The sequence below is a fragment of the Leucopleurus acutus genome (genome assembly GCF_964270905.1).
Source record: "Leucopleurus acutus genome assembly, chromosome: 3".
Lineage (NCBI taxonomy): Eukaryota > Metazoa > Chordata > Mammalia > Artiodactyla > Delphinidae > Leucopleurus > Leucopleurus acutus.
Window position 1 is genome coordinate 113002810 of NC_139145.1, and position 13343 is coordinate 113016152.

The 13343-nt window shown below is 37.6% G+C and overlaps 1 protein-coding gene across 2 annotated transcripts; it reads left to right on the forward strand.

The window, feature by feature from the left end:
* Window positions 1-1299: 1299 nt before the first annotated feature.
* Window positions 1300-12946, forward strand: MTX3 (metaxin 3). 2 transcript variants are annotated; one of them, XM_082836985.1, is made up of 9 exons: window positions 1300-1413; window positions 1919-1988; window positions 2358-2434; window positions 3381-3473; window positions 3992-4174; window positions 4321-4397; window positions 4910-5067; window positions 6348-6436; window positions 9226-12946. In XM_082836985.1, the coding sequence occupies exons 1-9, from the start codon at window positions 1333-1335 to the stop codon at window positions 9334-9336; spliced, it is 939 nt and encodes a 312-aa protein (XP_082693111.1). In that variant the 5' UTR covers window positions 1300-1332; the 3' UTR covers window positions 9337-12946. The 2 variants fall into 2 exon arrangements, with proteins under 2 accessions (XP_082693111.1, XP_082693110.1); XM_082836984.1 differs by lacking the exon at window positions 6348-6436 and having other exon boundaries at window positions 9226-9317.
* Window positions 12947-13343: the final 397 nt, after the last annotated feature.

Sequence of the window (13343 nt, forward strand, 5' to 3'; positions counted from 1 at the left end):
TGTCACCTTTGACATAACTTCCCTACCCATTTCTGAGAACTCTTGCCTTTGAAACATGAAAATGGACTTTAGCAGATTCATACTGTAATTTAGGTGGCTATGTAAACAGTAAGGGAGTGCTTAGCAATTACTTGTTCAATTGTAATTTTATGAAAATTTGCAGAGATTTCTTTTGAGTTTTCAGTAGTTTAAAGGGACCCAGCCATCTCAGAGGCACAGGAAGGAAAGATCTCAGAGGAGTGACTGGGAGGGCATCCCAGAAAGTTTACTTTGCCTTCTAGAAAGAAGCCTGACATCCAGGTGCTAATTTCAAGACCCAGAGAGCATGTTACGATCATGGCATTCCCAAGGCCTATCTTTCCTCTTTTTCCTCCATTTTTTCTGAGAAATTGTCAGCTTGATGTTCAAGAAACATGTAGTTCATGCCCACTAGGCCCACAGACACGACTGGTGACATGATTTGCAGGGCCCAGTTGAAATAAAAAATGCAGGGCCCTTTGTTCAAAAATTATTAAGAATTTCAAGACAATGACACCAGAACAAGTGTGAGCTCTTCTAAGTATAGGGCCCTGTGTGACTGCAGAGGTCTCACATCTATGAAGCCAGCCCTGTTCTGTCTTCAAAGAACTTCTGGCACAATGAAAGGCAAAAGGTTTGTATCAGATAGAAGCTACAATTCAAGTATGTACAAGATGCTACAGGAACCCAGAAGTTCCTAACTTTGGAAAATTGTCCCAGGGAGGTGACAGTTAAGCTCATTTCTGAGGGAGCAGTGCCAGGGAAGAACAATATTCCAGACTGAAGAACGGCACAATTCACTTGACAAACTTCAGGAAACTTGTTACTTTTAGGAAGAGTGTAACAAGCAAATATGAAGGTGACTAATTGAGATTGACAGTGGCAAGAAGCAGAAGCCAAATATATGGGGAAAAGGGGTCAACCAATTACAGAGTGCCTACTATATGCCAAGTTCTTTACCTCTATGTCATAATTTTAAACACAACAATCTTGTGAATAAACTTGTCATGCCTGGTTTACAAATGGGTTATTTAGGCCCAGGGTAGTAATAGTCAAAGTGCTTGGTACACATGGCATCCAATAAGTACTTGAGGAATTACTGGCGGGTTGTCTGACATTGCCCAGGACTCTTAAACCCCAGGCCAAACTGATGGCTAAGCGTGTTGTTAACTCCTTCAGTGGCCCTTCCCGCCTTGCACCTCTCCCACTCCCCAGAGTACCCTTCCTTCCCTCGCGCCCCGCCCCCGCGTTTCCACGTGGCGGAAAGTAAGCAGTAAAAGTACTTCCGGGATAGCAAAGGTCGGCCCCGGCAAGATGGCGGCGCCCTTGGAGCTCAGGTGCTGGGGAGGCGGCTGGGGGCTCCCGTCGGTGCACAGCGAGTCCCTGGTGGTGATGGTGAGGCCGCCTCGCGGGCCAGGGCGCGGGAAAAAAGGGGCGGGGCCAGAGACGCGAGGCTGGCTGGTCCGGGTCCCGGCGGCTGGGGTTGGTTCCCGCCGCGCTCGGGCCCGGCCGGCCGGGTCGCTGTTCGCTGCACCGCCCGGGGCTCCCTCCCGTCCAACGAGTTACAGCCTAGCCTGTGGCCCCGCCGAATCCTGGAGGAGAAGTCATGGATTCTCCGCTTGGCTCCGAGTTTTCTCAGCCTTGCAAAGCCGTCTGTGCAGTGGAATGAAAGCCCAAAGCAGTAGGCGCGCGCTCCCCGCTCTGCATCCCTCAAATGTTTGGGGGGAAAAAAGTCCTCGAAATCTTGGTAGCGCGCAACCCCGGCTAGAAGTAGCGGGAGGGACGCAGCCCCCGAGTCAGGCGTTTCTGCCTTCTGGGGACCCGGCTTTGAAGTAAAGCTGCTCTGCAGATTTGCATTACGTATTCAGTCTAAAATGTTTTATTGCAAACTCTCTTTCAGGCTTACGCCAAGTTTTCTGGTGCGCCCCTGAAAGTCAATGTCATAGATAACACCTGGAGAGGTTCAAGAGGTACAGTGTAAACTTTTAAACACCCATTTCTGCCCTCTGTAAGCACCCTCCCCCCTCTTATTTAAAGCTAGGGGGCTTGTAGCCATGGAGTACCTTGGGGTTTTAGTTCTTACCACGACCTTAGCTGTGTGTTGCTTATGTTTTGATCATTTTGAGTAATACTTCAAAGGAGAAGCCAAATCAGTGGAAATTATGAGAAATGAAAATGCTCTCCAAAACTTTTTGTGTGTGTGTGAAATTGCAAAAACCTAAGATGAGTTACTCATTTTTTTTTTCTCCAAATGTGACTGGCATAGTTTTTAGGGTATTGGAGTCTCTTCAGAGGAAATCGAAATGCTTCCTTATATGTAAACTGTGTTGTGATTACAGGAGATGTACCAGTTTTGACAACTGAAGACAGTATTGTTTCTCAGCCGGCAAAAATACTAAACTTTTTAAGAAAACAGGTGGGTTCCTTCTGGAGAAATAGATTCTTGATCCCTGCATGTTGCTTCCAAAGAAAGTGCATTAAAAAAATTTTTTTTCGAATTCTTTTTTGGAGATACATAGGGCTTGATATAAGAATAGATTTGAGAGTCACTGCTCTAAATCATGAGTTGTACTGTGATTCAAAAGGCATATAGTGAGTTATAGTCAATTTATATTTTCATGCACTTTGCTTGGTTTTTATTGAAGCTTAGGTGTAAGTAGTTTCAATTTAACCATTTTCACTATTATACTTATTGATATGATTGTAAATTTAGTTCCATAATTGCTACACATTTTGTGCTTGGTGTGAGGTCTGAGTTCCCATCAACTAGCAACTATTTATTTTTTAAAAGCACTTAAACTAATAGTTGCAGTTAAATGTTTCATGAAATAATGTATCCAAAATATCTGAACATGCCAAGATTTATATATCTAAAATGTTTAAACTGTAACAGTTTACATAAATGTAAAAGTTATCATTGATTTTGCCAATAGTTTAAAAAAAGAAGTCCTATATCAACAAAATTTAGAACTTTTCTCAATTGGAAGGTTTTCTCTTTTCAAGGGGAAAATGCTACTAATTAGAACTTTTTCCTTATTGTTAACAAGAATAATAATAGCCTCTATTAAGTTTGTACTACATGTCATGCACTAAACTAAACTAGGTCATTAACAATCATTGAAATAATAGTTAATAATAAATAAACACCTAAAACTAACATTTATTGACCTTAACGTGTGCATGATGCTGTGCTAAGAACTTTATTTGCATTAAGCAGCATTTGTCACTGAATTTGTATTTCTCTTTTCCCCTTTTAATATGTTTGCCATTTTTGAGGAAGAATAGGAGTCCTAATTTATTTAGCTTCACTGTTTTGGGATGTTCTTGACTTATGAGGTTTTTGGTTTTTTATTTTTTAATAGAAATATAATGCCGATTATGAACTGTCAGCAAAACAAGGGGCAGATACACTAGCTTACATTGCTCTCCTCGAAGAGAAGCTTCTTCCTGCAGTGGTGAGCATTGGTGAATATTATAGTATTTTAGTGACGTACTGAAAATGTACTTAGTCGGTTTAGAAGAAAAATAATGGAAAAGGCTTAAGAGAAGAAATTTCATTTATGTATCAGTCTTGATTCTTTCATGTAACTGCAGAACTGGGTTGATTCTGTTAGACGTTCAACTAGTGTATGAAACAACAAAGTGAAAGTTAATGTCATCTTGGAAATAAAGATTCTCTGTGAAAGATTGGAGTTTGTCCACGTATAGAGTTGGGCCAACTGTAATTCATTCATTCAACAAACATTCATTGAGCACCTACTATGTTCCAGGCCTTATTCTGGGTGCTTGGGATAGAGCAGTCAACAAAACTCACACATTTAAAAACATTAATTTATCCTTGAGTCATCCTAACTGGAAAATTTGTATGGGGTCAGCTTCATTCAGAGATATTTATGAAAAACTTTCACATTGATTGAGGATCTTCCTTTTAGTAAAAGAATATCTTTGTAGTGTGTTTTCCCTCCTTTTGCAGCTTCACACATTCTGGGTTGAGAGTGACAATTACTTTACTGTGACAAAGCCATGGTTTGCTTCACGAATGCCTTTTCCCTTGAGTTTGATCCTGCCTGGAAGAATGTCTAAGGGAGCACTGAATAGGATTCTCCTGACCAGGGGAGAGCCTCCCCTCTACCACCTCCGAGATGTGGAAGCTCAGGTATGATTGGAATTACCTTCAGAGCAAGGGCCCTCCAGAGGAGGGACAAGAGAAGGAGCAGGGATGAACTTATCTATAGATGCCAGTCTGAAAAGGAGTTCTCAAGTATCTTTCCTACCTTTGAGATGTAATTTCATCCTTATTAGATATACAGAGATGCCAAGGAGTGCCTAAATCTTCTGTCAAACAGACTGGGAACATCTCAGTTTTTCTTTGGAGATACGTGAGTGCATTCCCTTAAAAACCATTTTGATGTTTTGTTTGCATGTATTCAGTGAGCAGTTATTTAAAGCAAGTTCCCTTGCCTGGTCCTCCCACCCCATCCCCAATGAGTTTTTCACTTAAAAAAAATATTTAATGGATTTTTACTATAGGAAACTTTTTCTGTTGCGGTAATCTTACATTGACTTAATATGCTACATATGTGAATTTGAAACTTCTAAGACTATTCCCACCATGTCTCCAGTCTCTATATAACACTTATGAGTAAAAATGAATCTTTAATTTACAACTTAATTTTCTTCTAAATAAAATGGGTAGTGTTTTTTAAAAGCTACAACTGAGTAAAACCCTAGCTGCATCATTTTTATAAGGCAGAATGGGTAGTAAACCTTTTAAAAGACTGTATTGTATACTTCAGAATTGACAAGTGTATTTGAGAAGAAGTGTTTTTTTAACATAATCCCAAATTAATATTTTCTATGTGCTTTTAAAAAATCCTTAATTTATTTTTAGGCCTTCTACTTTGGATGCCTATGTGTTTGGTTTTCTCGCACCTCTTTATAAAGTACGCTTTCCTAAAGTTCAGTTACAAGAACATTTGAAACAGCTCTCCAACCTGTGTCGCTTTTGTGATGACATCCTAAACAGTTATTTTAGGCTTAGTCTTGGAGGTAAGCTGGTTCCTCTTCAGCTAATCTTTGTTTGCATAGAATACTTGAATATTCTCCTAAGGATGTATAAGCCAAATTCATTACTTATTAAAGAAGTTTGTATATCGTCTTTAAATGCTGGTTTATAGAACTTCAGAAAGTTGCATTTTTCCAACTTATTTTTACTCCCATGTGTTAGTTCTTCTTTAAATAGAGAAATATATATTTGCCGTTTGTCTGTTCTGGATTTTATACAGTTCTTGCTTCTTGTTCTTTAAATATTGCTCCTTTGAAGTGGGTCATTTTCTTCTAAAAGTTAACCACAGGTATTTATTGTGTCCCTGCCGAAAGATAGCATTTATCCTAATGCAAATGGGCAATTACTTTAAAGGTTGCTTCTAGCATTTTCCTGTGTGAACAGAAATGAGCAGCAGATTGATTTTGGTGAGGTACACTCCCATGATTCCACTACTTCAAAACTGATTACATCAGACTGGAGGTGTAGTAAACAGAGGGCACCTGTCACTTAGGCTCTGATTCTTCGAGTGTTGGGCCTTGTGCTTAAGTGATTGGGACACAAAATTTGTATGGGGAGAGTTGGCCAGAATTGTCCTTTTAAGAAATAGAAGTCATAAGGATCATTGGTTTAGGGACAGTTTACTTTTCATAGTGGGTTATAGTGTGTTTTGTATATAATACACTTGTATGTAACAAGGGAGGGGTTAGTTAGTTTGGGGGTCATGAAACTGAGTAACTTTTAACCTTGTTACTTGGGAGCAGTGGTTAGCAAACCCGACTACAGAACAAATACAAAATCTTGGGTCCTATACCAGATTCACTGAATTAGAATCCCTTAGGGATGGATCCCAGGAATCTGTATTTTTTAAAGTTCCTCCAAGTACTTCGGATGCTTTGTGGGTAACTGTTTGGGCCTTAGAAAGCTGTTCAAATAGTTGTAACTAAAGACCTATGTGAAATGGGGGGGAAGGTACAAGTCACATTTGAGAAGGAAATGAGGACTGTTGTGCTCTAATGACCTTGGCTATCTGCATAATGCTTGGCTAACAGGGTCTCCTTAAGGACAAATTTAGTCCTTTAGCTTAGGGTTTGGTTTTGGAGCATTACTCTCGCTCTTAAGTTTGCCTTTGAACCCAGAATGGTTTTTCACTTTGCCTCTTTTGGAGGGTGTGGTGGGCAATGGGGCACTTAGGAGGGTTGGATAGACTCAATATTCTTTGAATCTAAACAGCTTGTAAGGCTTTCAGAATTTCCTCTTTCTGATTTCTGTCCTGGCTTCTTAGGCATCTCTCCTGCTGGACAAGAAACGGTAGATGCAAATCTGCAGAAACTCACACAACTTGTAAATAAGGAATCCAACTTGATTGAAAAGGTCAAGTTTACTTCAATTGTTATTTTATAGTAGTTTAGTATTTTTCTTTCTGCAATTAATAGTGTTTTGGGTTATGCATTAACTTTACCTTTTCAGTTTTTCTTTAAGTTTATTTTTTCAGAAAGCTTTTTAAACATACATTTACTAAAGCTGTACGAAATACAGTGTTTTGAAGCCAGTAATGGCCTGATTGCTATGGGGAAAGATCTGATAATGGTATTGGATTTACTTTTACCACCCAATTAGTAGTACTTTTCAAGTTAGGAGACCCCAAAGCCTGGCTTCAAAAAAAGAGAGAGACAAACAAGAAAACACTCCTTGCTTGCTTGTCTGCTTCTTTCTGTCTCTGAGGGTTGACGTTTCTTGAGATTGTAAGCACCTGTGCTTATCCTTTCTTGCTAAAAGCACTATGGTGTTTTTTTTCTTTCTTCCACGTAAATGGTTTTATTTTGCCTCCTTCCTATCCTCTGTTCTAAACGTTGCCTGCAATTTTTGCCAGTGTGGATATTTTGCCACGTAGGGAGTATGCATTTGTTGAGAGAGATATTGAGGAATTGGGTGGGGGAGGGAGCCAACAATGGAAATTTCAAGGGTGATTCTAATTGGAAAAATACAAGGGAGTTATGCATTTTTTCCTCAAATGTTTGATAAACTTGCATTTGCTTTCTTATGCAAATGCATAATGCTTTATTCTTTCACAAACTAATAGGTCATTGTGGCTTAATAACACTGGCTAGAGGATTTGGGGGATTGAGTAACAGGCACTGTGTTATATGAGCTTTATATGAGTTATCTCATTTAATCTTCACAGCAGCTCTGTGTGTGCAGGTACTTTGTCATTCCCATTTTACAGATGAGATACTGAAGCTTCGAGAGTAGCTTATAACATCACCTGCCCGAGGCCTTTCAGCTGGCAAGAGGTAGAGAGGGAATTTGAACCCTAGAAATTGGATTCCAGCATGGGCTTTGCAGTTAGTCAGTCATCTAACTCATGAATGAAAGTATGTATCCATTACTACTGGCGGTGATAGTCACATTTATAACAGCCACTCTCTGGAATGACCATTTTACTTCTCTTTATGGTATTGCATGTACCTCTTATTAAAGTTTGGGTAAGCTGAATGAAAGCCAAGTTTGTCTTAATTCATAGCCTAACCCAGCAAATCTCATGAGAGGAAATACACTGGGAGTTAAGTGTGGATAATGGAAAGATTACTCAGACTGTTTTAGATACTTTTCTGCTAGATGAAGACTATCCAGTATAGCTTCCATTTCTATCTGTGGCAAATTCATTAGACATGTGAAGGGAACCATGAAATACCTACATATGCAGAAAGTGAAGCCAGGAGGCCCTGTCACCACTTGGTACAGTTCCATTTTGGCATCATCAATATATGAGAGTTTCCTGACCCTATATCAGCACCTCTCTCCACCCCACTTCCCATCTGCTCTTCAGTACAGTTCACTGTTTGCTACAAGACATTAGAACAACAAATTCTATTGGCTACCACCGTTCACCATTTAGACAGGAAATCTAGAGCTTAAAAAAAAAGAAAGAGTTATGTTTGAGGAACTTAGTTCTTGCAAGGAAAAAAAAGACATCACAATTGATTCAGATAGTTCACTGGGAATACTTTTTCCCTCGGAAAATTAAGAGTTAATCTTTTATTCTTTTCCCTTTATTATGAACCCTATGTACCTCTGCTGAAACATTTCCCCTGTACTTTATAAAAGCATCTTGAGAAGATAAGAGAGAGTTTTGGGCTGCTTACATTCAAAACTCTAAAAAAGCCTACCTATCAAGTAGGTGATAAGATGCTATATTCTGTTGGTTTTGGGTTATTGATGGCAGCTGCTTTCAAGTCTTCTATGAAGCAGCTTAACACCAGGACCTTGCACTCTGGTTTTGGGGTACCCTGGTTAAAGGTAGTTTTCTAAGGTCTGACTCAGTTCTAAGTAACCCCTGTCCTAGTGTTTCCCGGGATGCTAACGTGCTCCTTAGGGTAAGTCTGAAACTCTTGGACATTTTCTAAATATGTTCTTGATTTGTTTCTCTGGAACAGACTTAGAACTGATCCAGTGTTTGCAGTGCCTCTGGATTAGGTCTAAAGAATTTACCCTTCTTTCTGTATCTTTTCTTAGCTTCTCTTGGTCTAAATAGTCATAGCCTTAAAGAGGTGATCTTTTTGAATGGAGTACAGGTCATTTTTATTGAGGCAATGAGATATAGTTGAAAGAACAATAGTGTTAGAATAAAAAGACCTGTGTTCACATTTCAGCTCTGATGCTAGCTTTGCAACCTAATGCAAATCTGGTAACCTTTCTGAGCTTCATTTTGCTAATCTGTAAAGTAGGGAATGATTGTGTCCGCCTTTTTTTTTTTGTTTTTCCTTTACAGTTGTGTTGGGAAGATCAAATGAGAACATACTTTGTAAACTGTGGAGAGTAATGTAACAGAAATACTGCTTTTACCTTAATATTAGAAGATCTCTTAAACCAAGTTGTGCTGTGGTTGAGTTCAGTAGACTGTTCATTATGCGGAATTACTGTAATTTTGTGAAGTCATCAAGGATGAGCCATATTGCTTTCATACATATACTGAGTCAGCCAGTATTTAGGTATGATGTTTAGAATTCTTGAGAGATTATTTGCAAGAAAAAGGTTTCTCTAGCAGTCCTAGAAACATAAGGTTCGGTACTCTTCTAGACTACAGTTTGGATGGGGAGGCCACAGTCCATATAAGTGATGCCATAGCCATAAGTCAGATGTACCTTTTGTACTTTCCACAGATGGATGACAATCTTCGCCAAAGCCCTCAGCTTCCTCCTCGGAAACTGCCAACACTTAAATTGACTCCAGCAGAAGAAGAAAGTAATTCCTCACAACGGCTGTCACCCTGACAGTCTTCGTGCTTTGTGTCCAAAGTCATATAATTGTTGCAGTAATCTCTTACACTAAGTGTGTGAAGGCAAAAAGAAAATTCATGAATAGGTATAAGGAAGACTCTAAAACAAAAGAAACTTTCTATGACAGCAATTTTTTTTTAGTTAGGAAGCTCGTGTTTTAGCTTGGCAATGCACTTTAAGTAACATCAAGGTAAATGCTAAATGAACTTGGGGAAAAAAGAAAACACGTTGTACTGTAAATAAAAAACCTGCCTTAACCTTGGCAGATTTTTGCCTTTGGTTCACATGTTGCTGGCCCAAAGCTACACTTCTGTTCTGAATGTGCACTGTTAGTTTATCCAAGTTAATTTATTAATTTAGTATCCTTATACCAGTCTAAATATCTAATATGTGGCTCTTTGGCTGAAGCCTTTTTTTCTTCTGTTTAGAAATCTGATGCCTATTTTAGATGTTAGGAAAAATATATTATTCTAATATTCTATTTACTTCAATAGAAAAGCCTGTATTTAACTTTAAAAAGCAATGAGGAATGTGTTTTTTAATTATGCTCTCATAAGTCTAATCTTTGGGGGAGTTATTACCATACATATAAATATTAAAGATGGTTACATATAATATTTGTCTGACTATATGCACTTCAATATAACAGTATTTGCTCATGTGTTCAATACAGGTTAGCAAGGGCTGTTTTAATTTATTGGAGCTTTAGACCTGTGTATTCGTAGTACATCTTTAACTCTAGTCATCTCTTTCTTGGGTTGATTTCGGGAGAGCTGAACGTGTTAGCATCGTTATTATGCCAGGCTGTAAAGTCTAACTGACACTTGCCCGGTTGTTAGACACTACTCAGGAGGAGCTTACTGCCAGAGAACTAGAAGTACCTACTGTGCACCTGGTCCAGGTTCACCATGCTTGGCTCAGACCAGTGTTCTTCCTAAGAAACATATCATGTAGTCAAAACCTTTATGACAACTAATTATTTTCCATAGAGTTAACTACAGTTGAAGGATTCAATGGAGTAATCGGAAATAGCAGATTTTAAAGAACATTTTCTATTTATTGGTTGCTGAACTGTTCAAAGATTTCCTGTGCGGGTAATTTTACTTACAATAGAATCTTGCTTATTTTAGTGGCTGAGGTGCTTCTGCTGTCCTAAAACTACTTCTGGGGTTTTTAAAATATAGGACCATGTTTTTGATTAGTGTCTTAAAAGATTACTATGGTGCTCAGCAAATCTTGTCACATCCTGCAGAAACCCCCAGGTTAGGAAAACAGTTTTGGACTCAAGAGACTTGTCTAATTTGAGCTGAGTGGAACTCAGCTGTGTTTGACCTGTATCCTCTCCATTTGTTCTGTATTTAGGTAGCTATTTATACAGAAGTCTTTATGTCATTGTAAATATTTTTTCTTGAAAGTTTTAATGAGAAACAGGGTAGTCTTCAAAGTCTTGTTCATCTGTTTGGACGCATTGAGAGAAAGAAACTAATGAGTTTCACATTACTTCTGCAACAGGTGGGAGAGAGAGAGTGTGTGTGTGTGTGTGTGTGTGTTATGCGTTAGTCTTCTGTTAGAGTCCAGCAATCGGAAATCTGTTTGAATATTCTGTGTTGGAAATCATGACCATAGGACTTTATTGTCCTCTAGGATTGATGTTTATTGGAGATGGGTGGTTAGCACATTAATCATCTGCTTATGCTTCAGTCAGGGTTAGTCATTTTCGATTATGATTTCTACTAAAACTTTCAAAAAGTATTTGAAGTGACTTACAATTGTCAAATATGTAAAACAGGACAATTAAAATTAGTTTTTGGCAAAAATAAAAAATTTGTAGGAGAAAGAACTATATTAACCCTAACAGATTCTAAAACTGAATGGTAAATTTAACTCCAGATTTCTCCATGGGCAAAGTCAAAGGATAATACTGGGTTATGTAAAGTTTTCTGTCAGTAAGGTTACTACTGTCCATGAGTAAGCAAAATGTATTTACATTTTTATAAGAATGTGTAATATCGTATTCTTACGACACAAAGATGCAGCCAGTAAGCATACTGTAATGTTTGGTGTGTTGAAAGTTTAATAAAAAAATATCATTCTAGAATAACAAGTATCCTTTTTTAGTAGAAAGACGACTGTAAATATGATTTATTTCCTTTTGGTCATTCCTGCTTTGAACTGCCTTTAGCTGTATGCTATATAGGCCATGATGCTTCCAGACTATCTTTCCTAAGATGCAAAATATGATTTAGATAAGTGAGAATTTATATGCTGGGTTACTTAGTTGAGGTTTTTGGTATAAGCTAATGAGATGCTAGGAAGCTATCACTGAACACAAACCACTCCAGGGATCAGCCACACATATAGGAAGCTCTTGGAAAGGAATAACTGGGCAGAGAGCTTTTGAGCAACCTGTCAGGATATGCTTTGGATAAAGTTTGAGTTCGCTGAGATAAATGGTCCACAGTCTTAAAATACTGTGAGCCACTTTCTTTTGGAAGTGATGGTGGAGGATAATATGATAAAAGGGACTATGTTTGTGTTTATGTTTCTTGGTAGTATAGGATGAGAAAATTGGTCAGAGAATTCCCATAAGATAAAGATCTTTCATCAACAAACTGTCATCAGTTATCCATAAGACTGGCCATTGCCCTAAGACCAAAGAAACTGTAAAAGACCTTTAAGGACAGTCATTCCTACACAGTGTTTTTCCCCCTAAAAGGTTGGCACTGACAAACGAATTAAATTTCAACCTAGACATGTTTGTTTTATTTTTTGAGGGTTAGAGGATTAGAGATTTTATGTTAAATCTGAAGCATTTTGATTTCCATTTGTAATTTCTGTTCATTTAATGTGGCTAGATATATTAACTTAAAGGAATGGGTAAGCTTATTTCAATCAGAGCTAAGTTACAATTTTCAGAAGTCTGCAGAAATGGAAGAAAACTAGACATCAAAAGAGGCAGAAATTGGTAACAGTATCTCAGAAAACCAATTTTTAAAGGTAGTATCATGTGATAAAAGTGGTATTTGAAGTCAGTAGTATGTTTTCTTAGAGCCTCTTCCAGGAATAGACATTTACCATGTTATTAGATTTTTCTTAAACTGTTTACTTTTTCATAAACTGTCAAAAATTGTATCCCTCTGAAACCAAAATATAAATGCTTAAATGTAAAGACAGGAAGCTGAGGGATGGTTACATAGGATCTCTGTGTACTATTTTTGCAACTTCTTTTTGTGAGTCTATAATTATTTCAAAATAAAAGGGTTTTAAAAATAAATTCAATAAGTTTATCATTATCTAGATAAACTATGATTTAAAATTTAATGCTTTAAACATAGTATTCAGTTCCAGATTAATAAATGCATAATATAAATTAATTTATTTCATTCTTGAGTTTAAAGAAAAAAAACTCAGGTTTATAACAAATGATAATCTAAAGATCTGTTTTGCCTTATCAGCAAAGAAAAAACAAGAACCCCTAAAACTAAGAACCCCTTTTCCCTAGGAGATTAAAAATTCTACGGTTTTATGTTTGTAATTGTATCTTTTTTTCCCTATGGTATGGTATCCTTTTATGAGGATAAAATATTTTGGAAAAAACTCCTCCATGTCTCTATGTGGTGATCCTTCTTTGTTTTGCAAGTGTTCTCTAACTACACTAGGATCATGCTTTGATGAACAAAATGCAGTGTGTCTGTGTGCTTTTTGTTTTTTAAGTTCACAGGGATTTAGTGATTGACTTTGTCTTGGTTTAATTATTTATATAATTGAAATCCTGAGCAGAGCCACATATATTTGGGTTGTAATGATGGTCTTTTGTATATGTTGTTGGCATTTAGAATTATCTTTTGCCTTTTTTCTTGTTCAGCTCTGTGGAACTTACATTTACTTTTCAATGTTTTCATATTTCCTAAGAAATTACTAGATTTTTAAGAAATTCGTTGTTAATTACATGAACCAAAGGTCAGTAATCCTAGTCTCAAAGGTTTAACTGAAGTTTCATT

Excerpts from the sequence above, each read along its gene's own strand:
- MTX3 (XM_082836985.1), top strand. The coding sequence starts at position 1,333 with ATGGCGGCGCCCTTGGAGCTCAGGTGCTGGGGAGGCGGCTGGGGGCTC. Across the intron at positions 1,989-2,357 it reads CACCTGGAGAGGTTCAAGAG|GAGATGTACCAGTTTTGACA; the intron begins GTACAGTGTAAA and ends TTGTGATTACAG. Across the intron at positions 4,175-4,320 it reads TCCGAGATGTGGAAGCTCAG|ATATACAGAGATGCCAAGGA; the intron begins GTATGATTGGAA and ends CATCCTTATTAG.